At 47.1% G+C, this 17,908-nt stretch overlaps 1 protein-coding gene across 3 annotated transcripts in view; it reads left to right on the top strand.

The window, feature by feature from the left end:
- CCDC61 (coiled-coil domain containing 61) overlaps positions 1–17,908 on the top strand; it is a 29,979-nt gene that overhangs the window by 7,697 nt on the left and 4,374 nt on the right. For all 3 annotated transcript variants that reach the window (XM_066271748.1, XM_066271746.1, XM_066271747.1), the window contains exons 2-6: positions 4,273–4,385; positions 5,399–5,557; positions 5,806–5,888; positions 9,803–9,960; positions 11,364–11,525. In XM_066271748.1, the coding sequence (XP_066127845.1) occupies position 4,385; positions 5,399–5,557; positions 5,806–5,888; positions 9,803–9,960; positions 11,364–11,525 (563 nt within the window). In that variant the 5' untranslated portion in view covers positions 4,273–4,384. The remainder of the gene's footprint in view (positions 1–4,272; positions 4,386–5,398; positions 5,558–5,805; positions 5,889–9,802; positions 9,961–11,363; positions 11,526–17,908) is intronic.

Raw genomic sequence — 17,908 nt, 5'->3', positions numbered from 1 at the left:
GCTTCTGTGGGACAGTGGGGGCTGGCATCTGGGTACCCAGGAGATGGTGGTGGGCTTCAGTGTGCAGTCTGGCGGTCTGGGTTGTGAGGTGTCCTAAAGGGCTTTTGGGTCTGCACATTCCAGGGGAACATTGTGGAAGGCTTTGGTCTGTATTCTGAGGGAGTAGCAGGTGAGAGGGGGGGAATTCTATCCAGCTCAGATTTACCCACAGGTGGGATGTGATCTTAGAATGGTGAGGAGGGGTCACTCAGGCCAGGCCGTGTGTGTGCGCGAGTGAGCTGAGCGATAGGATGTGAAATTGTGTGGCTCCTGCTAAGTCGTGGCCAGGCTGGAATATGTGGTGGGGAGGGACTGCAGGGAGGGGGGTATACCATCAGGGTGGGGGCTGCCAGGGGCGGGGGTTACCCAGGGCTGGTGTGGGAGACGGTGAAGTTGATTTCTCTTTGGGGAGCCCAGCGAGGAGGATTTTCAGCTCCAGCCCTGGGGTGGGGGCTGTGAAATATGAAACAGTCAGGGGAGTGTCATTTGGGAGGAGGAGCCAGGTGTGGTGAGCTAACACTAGAAACTGAGGGGTCACCTTAGAGAAAGATGAGAGGGAGAGGGCTGGAGCTGGGGCAGTGTGTGTGTGCAGAAGTCCTGATGTCATGAGGCCCGAGAAATGAAGTCAGGTGTGTGGGCCAGAGTGGGACTCAGGTGTCCACATGGGACACGCAAGGTTGAAGTGTGGAGCTTGTGGGTCAGTGAGAGCGGTGCCTCAGGGCTCCGCTGGGATGCCGATCTAGAAGCTGAGGGGAAGAGGAGCTGGGAGAGACTTGGGACTGGACGGAGCCCAGCCACCAGGATGGACCACTGGCCACAGAGCATGGAGGGAGGATGCAGGTTGAAGGACAGGGTCAGAGTGGGAGGGGGTTGGGGATGAAGGGAAAAGAGGGAGGGGCTCTGGGCGGGGGAACCCCAGAATGGGTGGTGTTCAGGGGGCTCCCCAAAGGAGAGAGAGGTCGAAAAATGTGTGTAGGAGAGGGTTTACATAGAATTTGGGAGGGAGCAGAATCCAGGGGAAGTCTGGATGGATACAGACTGAAAATGAGGTGTGTGTGGAGTAGAACCTTGGCAAATATGCAGCAGAATCCCAGCAGAATAATGGGGGTGTGTGTGTCAAAATTCAGGTGGTATGTGGAGGAAGCCCCAGGAGAATGTGGGGGCTGCTGTGGGGAGAAGAGTGCCCCCCCTCCACCCACCCCCCAGGCTCACCCAATTTGGTAGAGCAGGATGAAAATCAGAGACTCGGGGCAGGGAGGGGAGGAGAGGGCCGGTTTCTGGAGTTTAGTCAGCAGGAACCCAAGGGGAGCGGGCTGGAATACGGAAGGAAGGAGGTTCTGCAGAGTGGAGCCCAGAGCCTCAAGGCCATCTGGGGAGGGAGTGATGGGGTGGGGGGAGCTGGGGTCGGGGGTCGGGGGTCAGGTGGCAGGGGTGTGGGATTTATTCCATCAGCCATTGTTGAGCGCTTCTGACCTGCCTAGAAGAGGGATGGGGAGGAAGGGAGTGGTGAAGTTTGAGGAGGTGAGAGAGACAGGTGTGTTAAGGGTTGGGTTGAATTTGGGGATAATATTCAGGGGCTTACTTTCTGGTGACTGCCCTGGTGGAGTTGGTTAGAGCATTGTTTGATATGCAAAGGTGTGGGTTTGATTCCCAGTCAGGGCACATACAGAAATAGATTTCTCTCTCTCTTATTCTGTCTCTCTAAAATCAACCAATCAAAAAATAATATCTGGTGACTGAGGTGGAGGCGAATGTTTTTGGGGCACTTGGTTGCTGAAAGGCCCTTATTATCTAGTGAAGGGCTGCTATCCTTGGGGTCAGAATGGCTTATGTGGGGGAGTGGGGAGGGAGGAGGGCTGGAAGGGTGGCAGCAGGGATGGGGTGGGGTGGGGCAGGCCCCCCTTGCTCCTCCCCTCTTCCTCCTTTTTCTCCTCTTGAGAGTTAGGTACCACAGTGGGTGGTGAATGGGACAGTGAAGTTGCCCAGCTCCTTGGGCTACAAGCTACCTCCAACGCCTTGGTAACCAAGACAACATGACCACTGAGTAGCTGGCTAGTGGGTAGATGGGCGAGGTCTAGGGCACCGGGTTGGATTGGTCCAGAGCTGCCTAGCGTGGGATTTGGGGAACAGGGGATGAGGGAGGGATATATTGAAATATGTAACTGTACGGACCTCTGAACCTTTCAGAGAATGAAAGCACAGTTGCAAGAATGTGAATATTCCAGGGACAGAGGTGTCCAGATCATACACGCCCCTTCCAGACCAGAAGCCCCTCTGCCAAATAAAATCAGGAGCTTGGATGTACGGGCAGAGCCTGCCAAGAGATGTGGGGCTCAGACAGTTGTCGTTGGGCCTTTGAGAAAGAGGATCTGTAGATGAGCCTGGAGTGGTATTCTGGGAACCCCTGAAATTAATTGCAAAAAGTTATGGGTCTATACATTTATCTGGGGAGAGCTCAGAGAGCTTATTAGATTTTCAAAGGCTCAAGAACTCTAAAAAGGTTAAAAGTCAGGGCTCATCTTTTTCTCCCTCACACTATGATATTTTCCAAAGTCAGACTTTAGGAAGGACTTCCTGGGGAAAGTGTGAGGACTAAAGTAGGTGATGAGGAGAGAAGACCAGGCATTGGAGGGGTCCCCATGATCTGAGTTGAGGGCAGCTCTGGGTGGCTCTGTCTCTGGAGCAGCTCTGGGACTCGCGCTGGGGAGGGAATGGGCTTGCCTTGTCTCTGTCCCTTTCAAGCTCAGAAACAACAGAGCAATAATAATGATGACCATGCCAATGTGTATCGAGTGCTTGACTGTTTGCTATGTGTCAGGCGTGGCTCAGTTTCTCCAATGATATTTTTTAAGCGCGAGAGAGAGACAGATAGACAGGGACAGACAGAGAGGAAGGGAGTGAGATGAGAAGCATCAATTCTTTGTTGCAGCACCTTAGTTGTTCATTGACTGCTTTCTCATATGTGCCTTGACCAGGGGCTACAGCAGAGTGAGTGACCCCTTCCTTAAGCCAGTGACCTTGAGCTTCAAGCCTGTGACCATGGGGTCAGATCTATGATCCCATGTTCAAGCTGGTGACCCCGTGCTCAAGCTGGTGAGCCCACCCTCAAGCCAGTGACCTCAGGGTTTTGAACCTGGGTCCTCAATGTCCCAAGCTGACACTCTACCCACTGCTCCACCGCCTGATCAGGTTCTCCAAGGATTTTAATGTGATTCGTTCACCAGTCTAAGGGGATGGGCACTGTTGCCCACCTGGTTGTCCTGCATGAACATCATCTGGCCTCCTATACCTCTGCTCTCATCACTCACCCCCTCCCTCTCTCTTGCTGCCCTCCATACTGTTCTTAGAACAAACTTGGACTATTCAACTTGGGCCCCTTACCTGGCTGTTCACTCTGCCTGGACACTCTTCCTTGATAATCACCTGTTTTCCTGCCTCCAGCCTCGGCTCAGAGGGTCCTTCTCTGGCCACCTTAACCAAAAGAGCGATGCCCACTCCCCGGATTTCCTTTCCCCACTAATGGACACTTTTGTACCTTTGACTGTTGCCACCCTCCTGAGGGTAGCGTGACAATCTGATCTGCTCAGATCCCTTGCACCCAGGGTGGCACATGCTTTTCATTTTTATTAAAATTGATTTTAGCCTGACCAGGCGGTGGTGCAGTGGATAGAGCATTGGCCTGGGATGTGGAAGGACCCAGGTTCGAGACCCCGAGGTCGCCAGCTTGAGCGCGGGCTCAACTGGCTTGAGCAAAAAAAAAAAAAAAAAAAAGCTCACCAGCTTGGACCCATGGTCGCTGGCTTGAGTGAGGGTTTACTTGGTCTGCTGAAGGCCCGTGGTCAAGGCACATATGAGAAAGCAATCAATGAACAACTAAGGTGTCACAATGAAAAACTAATGATTGATGCTTCTCATCTCTCTCTGTTCTGTCTGCCTATCCCTCTCTCTGACTCTCTCTCTGGCCCTGTTTAAAAAAAAAATTGATTTTAAAGAGAGGAAGGGAGAAATAAACATTCATTTGTTGTTCCACTTATTTATGCATTCACTGGTTGATTCTTTTATGTGCCTCAACTGGGGATTGAACCCACAACCTTGGTGTATTGGGATAATGTTCCAACTAACTGAGCTACCCAGTCAGGGCAGCATATTTTTGTTTTTTTAAGCATGTGCTTTAGAGAGAAAGAATCTGGCTACAGGAGAGGTTAAGTAACTTTTTCATGTTTGTGCTCATAGCTGAACGTGGACATGAACCCAGACCACCTGGGGCTCCTGTTCTGAACCAGCTTCTAGAATCCAGGCTGACCTGGAGGCCTGACTCTCTCTTCCCGCTCCTTGTAGAGCTAACAGTGAGTAGTTTCTTGGCTAAGAAAAGGTACTTATGCTTACAAAAAACTAATTAATAAAATCAGTTTCTCAGTGTAAATGATTTAAGTGCATCATTGATAATATATAGCACTAGCTGGTCTCTCAGTGTAGATTAGTTTGCCTAGTCACATGGCTTGTTCCCTGACCACCTTCAGTTCTCTGTTCAGATGTCAGCTTCCCACAGAGGTCTGCCCAACTGACCTCAGTACTCTCTGTCCCCCTTTCCAGCTGTATTTTTCTCTATAAATGTTTGCAGAATGAATAATAATAAGTATTTAATGAATATAAGGGTTAATAAATAGTAGTATTAATCATGATTCTTTTGTTGGGAATCATATATATATATATATATATATATATATTTATTCATTCAGTGAGAGGAGGAGAGGCAGAGATAGACTCCCGCATGCACCCCGACTGGGATCCACCTGGCAAGTCCACTAGGGGGTGATTCTCTGTCTATCTGGGGCATTGCTGTGTTGCTCAGCAACCAAGCTCTTCCTAGTACCTGAGGCGGAGGCCATGGAGCCATCCTCAGCTCCTGGGGCCAACTCACTCCATTCAAGCCATGGCTGCAGGAGAGGAAGAGAGAGAGAAAAAAAGAGAAAAGTAAGAGAGGGAGGGGTAGAGAAGCAGATAGGTGCTTCTCCTTTGTGCCCTAGTGGGAATTGAGCCCAGGATATCCACCACGCTGGGCTGATGCTCTACCACTGAGCCAACTGGCCAGTGCTGGGAATCATATATTCTATCATCCACCATGTATTATACATAGTAATGTGCAAGACACATTTCTGAGTGCTTTTATGTGTATTGTCCGATTTAATCCTTATGACAACTCTACAAGGTTGGTGCCATTATTATACCTGTTTTCCAGATGAGGAAACCGAGGTGAAGTCTCTTTGCTAAGGTGCCACAGCTGGTTTATGGCGGAGCCTTCCAGTTCCTGAGCCTGGGCTCTCAACCCCTCTGGGTCTCTTTCTCTCCCCTTCTCTAGTGACACTGGCCATGGACCAGCCAGCCGGCCTGCAGGTGGACTATGTTTTCCGGGGTATGGAGCACACCGTGCGGGTGGTGGTGTCTGGGCAGGTGCTAGAGCTGGAGGTGGAGGACCGGATGACAGCTGACCAGTGGCGGGGCGAGTTCGATGCCAGTTGTGAGTGTGCCTGCCTGGGGTGGGCTCACTTTCCTTCCTCGGGATCAGCTTCTCCTAGAAGATGAGACCAGCTGGGATCCTGCCCACCTGCCTCTTCCACCTGACCAGAGCTCTAAGGTGGGAGGGGGTGTGGGGCTCATCCCTCAGGCCAGAGTTGCTGGAATCAGGGAATGTTGGAAAGCCTGAATACGTTTCCCTTGGTTGGGGCAAGTGGTCAGACCTCAGGACGGACTTTTCTCCCCACCCAGTCATTGAAGATTTGACTCACAAGACTGGGAACTTCAAACAGTTCAACATCTTCTGTAACATGCTGGAATCGGCCTTGACCCAGGTAAGGACCAGAGGTGGGGGGTGGGGGAGTTTCTGTCTTCTGGATTCCTGGGGGGTAGATGCCCATTTGATGTGTATGTAAGACCTTCTGTCTTCTCTTTCCTTTTTTTTTCTTTAAAGTGAAGGCACTTTTGTATTATTTTCAAGTATTTGGTTTTTAAAAAATTATGTAAGAGAAAATAAGTATTGTCTTCTATTTCATTAAAGGTACAGAGCTATCTTTTTTTTTTTTGTATTTTTCTGAAGTTGGAAACGGGGAGGCAGTCAGACAGACTCGCGCATGCGCCCGACCGGGATCCACCTGTCACACCTACCAGGGGGCGATGCTCTGCCCATCTGGGGCGTCGCTCTGTTGCAACCACAGCCATTCTAGCGCCTGAGGCAGAGGCCATAGAGCCATCCTCAGTGCCCTGGACAACTTTGCTCCAATGGAGCCTTGGCAGCAGGAGGGGAAGAGAGAGACAGAGAGGAAGGAGAGGGGGAGGGGTGGAGAAGCAGATAGGTACTTCTCCTGTGTGCCCTGGTCGGGAATCGAACCCGGAACTCCTGCACGCCAGGCCGACGCTCTACCACTGAGCCAACCGGCCAGGGCCTATCTTTTCTTAAATGTAATGAATATTTTGATTTTAATGAGTTATTTTCATGTAGAAAATTGAGTTTACAGAGAAATGTAAAGAATAAAGGAAAAATCACCCTACTCCTAATACTCCTGGTAATATTTTGGTGAAAACGACTCTGGTCATTTCTCCATTTCTCTATTCATTTGTGAACCTCTCCCCCCACCTCTGTGTGTGTGTATGTGTGTGCCTTTACAGATCTATAATTACACGGGGTGGGGCAAAAGTAAGTTTACAATTGTTTGTATGGGAAATAATACAATAATTAATAAATAATAATACAAGAATAAACAACTGTAAGCCTACTTTTGGCTCACCCTAGACATATACAGCTGACATATTTACCAAGGTATTCTGTAACCTGCTTTTGAGAGATTCAACAATATTTCATAAAAATTTAGTTACATCAGTGAATATAGCCAATCATTCACTTCGTTGTACTGTTGTGGTGTGGGCGTGCAGCACCGAACAAAGGAACCCCTGTCTGCATGAAGCTGACATTCTAGAGACAGACAACTGAAAAAAATATATAATGCCAAGTAGTCAATGTAGTAATGGGGGGGGGGGGAAAGCAGGTAGAAACTTAGAGTGATAGAGAATGCTAATTAGATGTCATTTTAAAATGGTGAACTACATTATTTCTCTGATTACAGATAAAATAGCATTCATATCATTGTGACAGTAGTACTGTGTGACTTAGAAAGTGAGAGCCCCTCAAAATCCCCTTTCTGTCACCCACCCCAGACTGTTACATTTTAGCATCTATAGGCATAATGGCATAATAGCCACTTACTTCCTAGCCTGGAGCCTGGGCCACTTACTTCCCCTCAATGCCTTAGTTTCCCATCTGTATCAGTTACTTCCCCTCAATGCCCCTGTAATGTGGGTTGATACTAGTCCCCATTTCATAGTGTTGTGAAAATTAAATGAGTTACATGAAAAAGCTTAGAATAATGCCTGACTCTTTTTTTTCTTTTTTAAGTGAAAGGAGCGGAAATAGTGAGAGACTCCTGCATGTGCCACCCCCCACCAGGATCTACCTGGCAGCCCCCATCTGGGGCCAATGCTTGAATCAACCAAGCTATTTTTAGTGCGTGAGGTTTAAGCCATCAGTTGGGATCAATGGAGCTATCCTCAGTGCCTGGGGCCATGCTCAAGCCAGTTATGCCACTAAGATTTTATTTTATTTTATTTTTTCTGGAGGTGGGGGGAAGAGAGAGAGAGAGGGAGCAAGATGTATTTATATGTGTCTTGACTGGGCAAGCCTGGGGTCTCAAACTGGCAACCTTAGCATTCCATGTTGACACTCTATCCATTGTGCCACCACAGGTCAATGCCAGGTTTCTAATAAGTGCTATATAGTTATTGTCTATTTTTATTAACAGTTTTTGAGTTTGTCATCCTTGTTAGTGGTTGCTTAGTATTCCATCATATACATATTTCTCTAACCCAGTGGTTTTGAAACATTTTGGTCTGATGATCCTTTTATACTTTATTTATTTATTTATTTATTTATTCATTTTAGAGAGGAGAGGGAGAGACAGAGAGAGTGAGAGAGGAGAGACAGAGAGAGAGAAGGGGGGGAGCATCAACTCCCATATGTGCCTTGACCAGGCAAGCCCAGGGTTTCGAACCGGCGACCTCAGCATTTCCAGGTTGATGCTTTATCCACTGCGCCACCACAGGTCAGGCTGATCCTTTTATACTTTTAAAAATTATTGAGGACACCAATGGGCTTTAATTATGCAGGGTTTGTCCATCAATATTTGTTGCTCTATTACAAATTAAAACAACAATTTAAAGACACCTATGAATTCATAGTATATGTTAATCTCAATAATGGGTTTATGAAAAATATATTTTCTAAGGCGAAAAAATTTAGGAAGAAATGTGGTATTGTTTTACATTTTTGCAGATCTCTTGAATGGCTTAATAGAAAACTGCTAGAGTCTCCTTTGTGTTCCTGCACAGAATCTGTTGTGCTACGTTTGGCTTGATGTAGTACATGCAGAAAAATCTGCCTCGCATAGATACATGTTTGGACAGGGAATCCTTTAATAGCTTTTTAGGTAATTGTGTGTATCCTTTTTAACTAACACATTAAAACTGGACAAGTGGTAGTTTCCACAAGGTTGGTTGCAATGTGGAATCTGAAACACATCGGTGAACTCTTTTGTATCTAGTTACACTAACATCTACTGGTGGATCCGGCCCTTTGCCTGGATATTTTACCCATTTTGTCACAACACATATTGGTCATTTGGAAACATTGGTTCACTTTATTGTGCAGCTCTTCCAAATGTCCCATTTCATTATGCAATATCAGGAAGTCACATTTGCTAATCTCCTCACTGACCTCACGGGGAAAGGCCTTCAGCGTCCAAGGGCTGTCAAGCACATGGCTTGACAAGGTTTCCCCAATTCCAATTTTCGCTTTGACATTTGAATTTTATCATTGGCAACAAATCCTGTCAGCTGTTTTTCTGGACATGACAGGCTCAGTCTGTTCATTTCTGAGAAAACGCCTGCTGGACCCCGAGGCTGAAGACCCGTCCTATCTGTCGGTAGTTCTTTCAGGTAAAAACAGCGTTCCTTGAAAAAGTGGCTAACTTAGCTCAAAACTCGATTGCACAAGTGCTTCTCCTGAGACAACTGTTGCACCTTGGTGTGCAGCAGGTGCGTACTTCCCATTTTGTCACAGAGTGGTACAGCGCTGTGTGCTCAGGGCTTGAGTGCAGTAAAATTAATAGTCTTTATAGCGTCATCAAGGACATTCCCAGGTTTCATTTCCTGTGTTTTATCTGTCTGTCTGTCTGTCTATCTATCTGCTGATGTTTCCCTCCTGGTCCCCCCAGACTGTGTGGCATTGGAGAGTACAATGACTACTAATAACATTTGATGCCACTGGCTGAATTTCTGTTAATGGCACCAGCATATTTGCCCTTCATTACTTTTGCATCATTAGTGCAAATGTCAACATAGCCCAAAGGGCAAATAACATCTTAGTATTATTATGCAAATAGTTTTGACCTCTTGGACTCCCTGAAAAGGTCTCAGGGATCCCCAGGCGTTTACAGACAGTACTGGGAAAGCCACAGTCCTCAGCTGTCACCCATAGTTGAGCTTTTAGGTTCTTTCCAGTCCCCCTCTGATGGTGTCCGTGTGCCAGCACCTTGGACAGGGCCACCTTCAGCAGGCGCAGTGTAGGAAAGCCCGGCTATGCCCAGGTGTGTGGGTGTGTGCTCTGGATATGGCCGTGTTGGGTCTTGTGTCAGCTCCACCCACCCTCTCCCAACAGAGCAGTGAGTCAGTCACCCTTGACCTGCTGACCTACACAGATCTGGAGTCCCTGCGGAACCGCAAGATGGGGGGCCGCCCAGGCCCCTTGGCCTCGAGGTCGGCCCAGCTCAACTCCAAGCGCTACCTGATCCTCATCTACTCCGTGGAGTTTGACAGGTGGGACAAAGGGATGGCCATAGGTTCAGGCTGGTGGGCAGGTGGGAGAGGATGTGGCTAGACCTCAGGAACCCTGGTACCCAGGGCAAGGTGGGGATGTTGCTTAAACATTTACTTTTGGAATCTTCAGTGTTGAGGCTTGCATCATTTAGTGTTGTGTTTGGGTACAAGCAGCAGGATAGCCCTTGCAGCGCCTTAAACAACAGTTTATCACTTAACAAGATGTCTAGGTAGGTGGTGGCAACTCAACAGTTTCATTAGGGACTCCGGCTTCTTACGGTTTTCTGTTTATTTTCTTTTGTCTTTTTCTTTTTTGTTTAGGTGAGAGGAGGGGAGATAGTGAGGCAGATTCCCACATGTGCTCTGACTGGAATTCACCCAGCAACCCTGCCTGGGACCGATGCTCCAGTACTGAGCTATCTTTAGTGCCAGAGGCTGATGCATTCTGATCAACTAAGCTATCCTCAGTGCTGAGAGCCTATGCTTGAATCAATCGAGCTACTGGCAGCAGGGGAGGGGAAGAAAGAGAGAATGGGGAATGGGGGGGGGGGGAGAGAAGCAAATGGTTCCTTTTTCTGTGTGCCCTGACTGGGAATCTAACCTGGGATGTTCATATGCTGAGCCAAAGCTCTATCCACAGAGCCACTGGCCAAGGCCTTCTTTTGTCATCCTTAACAAGTTAGCTTTTTGATTTGGTTCGTATCTCTTCATGGTGACAAAATGGCTGTGGACCTCCAGGCATTGCATATGTATCCAAGAAAGAGGAAGAGAAACAGGGCTGTGCTTGCCAATTGCATCTACTGTTTTTGTCAGGGAAACAAAAGTGTTCCCAGAAGTCTCCCAACAGATTTACTATATTTTGCCAGAAATGGTCACATGGCCTTTGCCTGAAGTGGTCACATGGAAAGGATGCTGGGAAAATGACTGGCTGTCTGTCTTTATAAATGGAGGCAGCAAGGGAGAAGGGAGTTGGGTACAGCAGTTGGGTAGCTGGGGACAGTGTCTGCTCCTTTGTTAACTGCTCCTGGATTTGCTAGTGGGAAGTTATCAATCTATGAATAGCACCTGGTGGGTCAGATAATCAAGGTGCCCTACCTTTCTCCAGCCAAGGGGGACCCAGGTCAGGTCATCTTGAGTCTCCTACTGTGGAATCTCACCTAGGATTGTGCTTGGTTGCAAATCACATGACCCAGTGGTTCCACGATTGCTGCATGAGAGGGTCTTAGGGGTGGCTGACTGGTGCAAAGAGGGCAGGGAGGGGGCTCAAAGCTGCATTTGGAACTTAAGCCTCTAGGAGTGAGAGTTGGGAATTGGGTGTTTTTGTACTTTAAGGCTCTCGGGGTCTGGTAGGTACCCCCAGGGATTCTTGGCCTCTGAGATGCTGTGGTTCTAATCCTCCTCAGGATTCACTACCCGCTGCCCCTCCCGTACCAGGGCAAGCCAGACCCCGTGGTCCTTCAGGGCGTCATCCGTTCACTGAAGGAGGAGCTGGGCCGCCTGCGAGGGCTGGATGGCCAGGACCCTCGGAACATCCGGGATTCCGAGATCTGGCACCTGCGGGAGCAGTGAGTCTGGGAGGGGTGGACAGTTGGGGCTGGGGGGCACATCCCATCATGCACTATGGGACCCCATGGACTTTTGGGAGGACTACGGTCCCTCATTCACTGAATATTTATTCTGAACTCTTCTCTGTGCCCGTCTTGTGCTTGGTGGTGTTGGGGACACAGTGGTGACCAAGACAATCCTGACCCTTCCTTTCTGGGACTTCCAGTCCTGTGGGGGAGACAGATCTATGAAGTTGCAGAGTGGGCACAGTGGGGGACCCCAGAAAGGAAACCTGGTAAGGGGTGGTATTCCAGGCAAAGGGAACAGGATGTGCAAAGACAGGGGGGAGAAGAAGTGCTATATTTAGCGCCTCTTTTGTGCTGGTTCCTCCTTGCCCCTCCTGTGAGTGACTAACACAGGGGGCAGATATTCATTGATCACATAACCTCCCGAGTATATCACTGCAAATGGAGATGCAGTTGGTCAACAAAGGGAGGCTGTGCTGTGACAGGACCTGACAGGGTCTTGGGGTGGGTCAGAGACTGGTGTGGGGAAGGGTGTTCTTTCTAGACAGAGGGAACAGCATGTACAAAGGCCTTGGTTAGGTGCGAATGTGCTGAGAACAAGGGAACTGAAAGTGAAGTGAAGAGAGCAAATGCTTTTGACATACTGAGTGCCTGCTGTGTGCTGGGGCTGAATGGGGGACTTGGTCCACCTGGAGGGGGCCCCAAACATTAGGGAGGACTAATATTTTTAGTAGGAGTAGTAGCAGTAGTAGTGTTTGCAGTGGCAGCATTAGCTGTGGGAGGGCTAATATTTGTGGTAGTAGTAATAGTAATGATAGTAATACCAGTAGCAAATGTTATGGAGCATTTAACTGGGTAGCAAGGACTCTGTTCAGTGCTTTATGATTTTAATTCATTTAATCCTCACAAAGTAGGCATTGCTATTGTCCCTATTTTACAGAAGAGGAAACTGAGGCCCAGAGGGGGTAGAGAACTTGTCCCAGGTCACACAGTGATATGGCCAGGCTAGATCTTGAATCCAGGCAGCCCCTTTGGGTTCTGCAGCCACGAGCACTGTTGCCAGCTGCGGCCCCGGACCAAGCCCTCAGTGTTTACAGGTTGGCTCAGCCCTCTCCCCTCCCGAGTGTGCGAGCTTAGGGGGTGGAGAACCCTATGTGTCTTCCTGGAGGGGCTTGGCTGTGCAGTGCTGGAAGCAGGGTAAGTACATCCTCAGGACCAGCCCTCAGGCCTGGTTGGGTGTGTGCCGCCATGCATGTGTGTTTCCCAGGATGGCCACAAGGTGGCGCCCTCTGCACGGAGATCCCACAGCTTGACAGTGGCTTCTTTTCTCCTTCCCAATTTGGAGTCCGAGAGTTTGGGAAGGCTCCCAGATTTATTCATTCATACATCCAACATTTATTTAACGAGTTTATACTGTATGCCAGGCACATCATCCGACGCTATTAATATTTAATGAGCCCTTACTCAGTGCCAAACTTGGTCTAACCCCCTTCCTAGATTCCTACAACGTTATAGGCAGGTATTGTTATTGTCCCACTTCATGGAGATGTGAAGCGAAACTGCCCAAAGTCAGCCAGCTTGTAGTAAGTGTAGCAGAGTTGGATGTAGGCAGCCTGGTCACAGAGCCCGGGTTCCTACCCAGTGACAGATAGCTGGTGACTGCCCTCTTGGTGGGAGGATGCAGACAGAAACCACTGATAACACCAGTTGGGAAGCCAGGAAGGGAGTGCACAGAGAGCCCAGAAGCAGAGGACCGGGATGTGATCCGGCCTGCTGCAGCAGCCAGGCTTCCCTGGGAGGTGAGGTTGGAAGGCTGAGTGCAGTCGTTCCTGCTCGGAGAAGGAGAGGTTCAGGAGTGGGGAGTGACATTTGCTCAGAGAAGTTTGGCTGGCGCAACCCCAGAAGAGGGAGCTGGGTGAGGGGGCGAGGGGGCTAGGGGGCTGTCTGCTGGAAGGGGCTGAGTGGGAAGCTCCGTGGAGAGTTTGGGGGAGCCACAGAGTTTGGAAAACATTTTATTAGGAAAAATTCCAAGCACACAACAAAAGTAGACAAGAGTATAATGTGTGTATCCTTGTGCCCAAGTTTCAGCGGTCATGACACTGCCCATCTTGTTGGATCTGCGTTCTGCCCTGTCCCTTGAGAAGCAAATTGCAAACCCCCTCCCCTGAAACACTTCAATATGTACCTCTAACATGCAAGGGCACTTAAAACAGAAGTGCTGTTATCACATACAACAAAGGTAACAAAAATTCCTTAACGTGTGTATGTGTTGACACTTCTGATTATCTCACAGATGTCTTTTGTAATTGGCTTGTGTGAATTAATACGGCCGCACATGGCAATCTGTTGATGTGTTTCTTAAATCTCTTGATTTATTATGGTTTCTCCGTTTTTTCATGCTACTTATTTGTGGAAGAAGCCAGGGTATTTCTCTTGTTGAGTTTTCTACAGTCTGGATTTTGTTGATTTTATCTCCATGGTTAATGTTGCTCTGTTTTTCATATTTCTGGTGAAATAGTTATCAAACCCATCGGCTAATCAGATTCAGGTGTTAGAAAGACACCTTCCTTGTTGGTGCTGTGTACCTGCCTCCTGAGACAGGGCGCTGGACTGACGGTTCCGATGTCAAAGCTGGATCCCTCTCTGATCAAGTTTCTACAGCCCACCTCTCTTGGTAGTTTTCATTTGCATTTCCTGTTCCCGTGAGGCTGAGCACTTCTTCACGTGTGTAGTAGCCACGTGGCTTTCCTCTTGTGTGAATTATCTGTTTTTCTTCTAATCGTCTATTTCTTCCTGATTTCCAGGAGTTCTTCATATGGTCTGATAGGACTCCTTCCCCTGCCCTTTTCACTCTCTTAATAATGTCTTTGGAACAGACACTCTTCATTTTTATGTAGACTCATTTATAATATTTTTCTTTGCAGTTAGCAATTTTTGTCTTGTCTTAGACTCCTTGACTCCCAATGTCATGAAAATATTCTCCCATATCATCATCTATAATTCTTTGTGTTTTGCTTTTCACATTCATGCCCACTTGGAATTGATTTTGGGTGAGGTAGAGGGCCTTTCCTACGACCTGTCAACCATCCCAGTGCCGTTTATTGTAAAGATTGTCCTTTCCTTTCTGCTCAGCCATTGTCACCTTTATCACAAACCACGTTTATACACAGGTGAGGTTCTTCAGTCCATTGGTTTATTTATCTATCCTGGTTCCAGTGCCACACTGTTTTTATTACTGTAAGTTTATAATTAGCCTGATATTGGATAGAGCGAGTATTTTCCCTTTTTTCCAAGATATTTTTGGTTATTTTTGACAATTTGAATTGCTGTATAAATTTCAGAATCAATATGTTTTTCAATACAAGCACATAAAACTTGTTGGAAATTTTATTAGTATTGCATTGAATCAATAGAACTGTTTAGGGAGAGCTGAAATCTGTATAAAAACTGTAGTGTGTATCCAATCTATGAACAGAGTTTATCTCTCTACATTTATTTGTCTTAGTTAATGTCTCAGTAATGCTGTTCCACCACACTTTGGATGCTTTTGTTAATAGTTTCTTTACTTTAAATATAAATCACATTGTTTTTTGTATAATTGATATTTACATATTGATTTCATATCTAGTAACTTCAGATTTCTTGTTTCTAATAATTTATTGTTAGAGTCTCTTTGGTTTTCAATGTTTATAAATTACCTGCAAATGAGTGTTTTGTTAATTCCCTTTCAATCCTTATCTTTCATTTATATTTCTTGCCTCATTGCTCTGGCTAGGACCTCCAATACCATGTTGAGAAGTAGGGATAGGTGGTATCTTTGTCTTGTTCTTTTTTTTTTTTTTTTTTTTTTGTATTTTTCTGAAGTTGGAAACGGGGAGGCAGTCAGACAGACTCCCGCATGCGCCCGACCGGGATCCACCCGGCACGCCCACCAGGGGGCGATGCTCTTGCCCATCTGGGGCGTAGCTCTGTTGCAACCAGAGCCATTCTAGCGCCTGAGGCAGAGGCCACAGAGCCATCCTCAGAGCCTGGGCCAACTTTGCTCCAATGGAGCCTTGGCTGCAGGAGGGGAAGAGAGAGACAGAGAGGAAGGAGAGGGGGAGGGGTGGAGAAGCAGATGGGCGCTTCTCCTGTGTGCCCTGGCCGGGAATCGAACCTGGGACTCCCGCACGCCAGGCTGATGCTCTAGCACTGAGGCAACCGGCCAGGGCCCCTGTCTTGTTCTTGATTGCAGAGGGTAAGTTTAATATTTGGCCCAAAATGTAAACATCTATATATATTTTTTCATATCCTTGATTAATTTTAATTTTTAGGCAAGGTGAGAACAAGCAGCTATTGATCAGTGGCTAGATTTTTCTTTTTTTTTTCTTTTTGGGTATTTTTCTGTAGCTGGAAACAGGGAGGCAGCCAGACAGACTCCCGTATGCACCCGACGAGGATCCACCCGGCACGCCCACCAGGGGGCGATGCTATGCCCATTTGGGGCATCGCTCTGTTGCAACCAGAGCCAGTCTAGCGCCTGAGGCAGAGGCCACAGAGCCGGCCACAGAGCCATCCCCAGCGCCCGGGCCATCCTTGCTCCAATGGAGCCTTGGCTGCAGGAGGGGAAGAGAGAGACAGAAAGGAAGGAGAGGGTGAGGGGTGGAGAAGCAGATGGGTGCTTCTCCTGTGTGCCCTGGCCAGGAATCGAATCTGGGACTTCTGCACGCCAGGCCGACGCTCTACCACTGAGCCAACTGGCCAGGGCAAAGATTTTTCATTAGGAGTTTTAAAAGGTAATGATTTAATTCCATAATTCTTTCTGCTTTTGTTAGCTGGAATTCTTCATAAAGAAAAGCATCATCTCATCAACTGTTTGGTTTCCTGAGGTACAATTCGTATGGGAAAGGCATGATTAATGCTTGATTTTGTTTTTACTTTAACTTTTCTCAGAAGAGTTGGTTCCCTTATATCCTTTGTGGAGATCAATGAGTTTTGTTTAGTTTTTGCTATCATTAGGAACTTGAATTTAAACTTAATTGATGTCATGTTGATTTCCTTTGGCTGCTGTGACAAATGACCATAAATTTGGTGGTTTGATACAACAGAAACTTATCCTGTTCCATTTCTGGAGACCAGAAACTTGAGATCACTTTCACTGGGCTGAGATGAAGGTGTCGGCAGGGCAGTGCTCCACCCAGAGGCTTGACAGGAGAACCCATTTCCTGTCTCTTCCAGCTTCTGGTGGCTCTCATCATTCTTGGGCTTATAACCATATGTCAATCAGTCTCTCTACCTTTGTAATTACATTGCCTTCTCCTTCTCTGTGTCTAATCTCTCTCCGCTTCTCTCTTATAAAGATGCTGGGAATTATATTTAGGCGCCACTTTGATAATCTCCTCATGTCAAGGTCCTTGATTTTATCAGCTGTAAAGTCTTTTTCTTTTCCATATAAGGTAACAGTCACAGGTTTTAGGGATATATTTTGGGGGTGCTTATTCAGCCTGTCACAGATGTTTGTAGTTCGTTATTTGTTGCAGGTGTTCTTTTTGACGCACATACTGTCTTTTCTTTGGCTAGTAGGAACATCCTCATGTTGACTCCTACTTTCTTTTGAAATGACCCCCATAATTTTTGATGGCTTCCATGTTTTCTGGAAAGTCAAGATGTTTGGACTTTCTTTTGCTTTTCTAGCCTCAGAACTGGTATAAGTAATTTTTCCAAGGAGCTCTGGTTTCTTTTAGTGGGAAGTTGTATTTATAGATCACAGTCTATCTGGTTGTTGGGGGTGCTTGTTGCCATTGGGTTGACATAGCTTTTAGGCCTTTTTAGTGGAGTCAGAAAGTAGATAGGTTTTTAGAAATAGAAAAATGACGTCTATTTATTTAACCTCTTTGATTTGTATGTCTTTTCTCATACTGAATATCTTAGTTTCTAGTAATAGTAATGTGATTATTTATATTCTTTATCCTAATAATACCAATATAATTACTACTACCAAGAGTACTGAGCCTGACCAGGAGGTGGTACAGTGGATAGAGCATTGACCCAGGATGCTGAGGACCCAGGTTCAAAACCCCAAGGTTGCCAGCTTGAGCACGGGGTTACAAGCTTGAGCATAGACATGACCTCATGGTTCCTGGCTTGAGCCCAAGGTCTCTGGCTTGAGCAAGGGGTCACTGGCTCTGCTGGAACTCCCCAGTCAAGGCACATATGAGAAAGCATTCAGTGAACAATAAAAGTGGTACAACTATAAGGTCATGCTTTTCATCTCCTTTCCTGTCTGTCTCTTTCTCTCTGTGTGTCTCTCTCTTTCGCTAAAAAAAGAGTACTGAATGAAGTTTAGATTTCTTTGCAGTTCTTTTTGTCCTTATATTGTTTCCTACTTGCTAAAAATA

This window comes from Saccopteryx bilineata, chromosome 3 (genome assembly GCF_036850765.1).
Source record: "Saccopteryx bilineata isolate mSacBil1 chromosome 3, mSacBil1_pri_phased_curated, whole genome shotgun sequence".
NCBI classification, from domain to species: domain Eukaryota; kingdom Metazoa; phylum Chordata; class Mammalia; order Chiroptera; family Emballonuridae; genus Saccopteryx; species Saccopteryx bilineata.
This window is presented reverse-complemented; position numbering and strand designations above follow the sequence as displayed.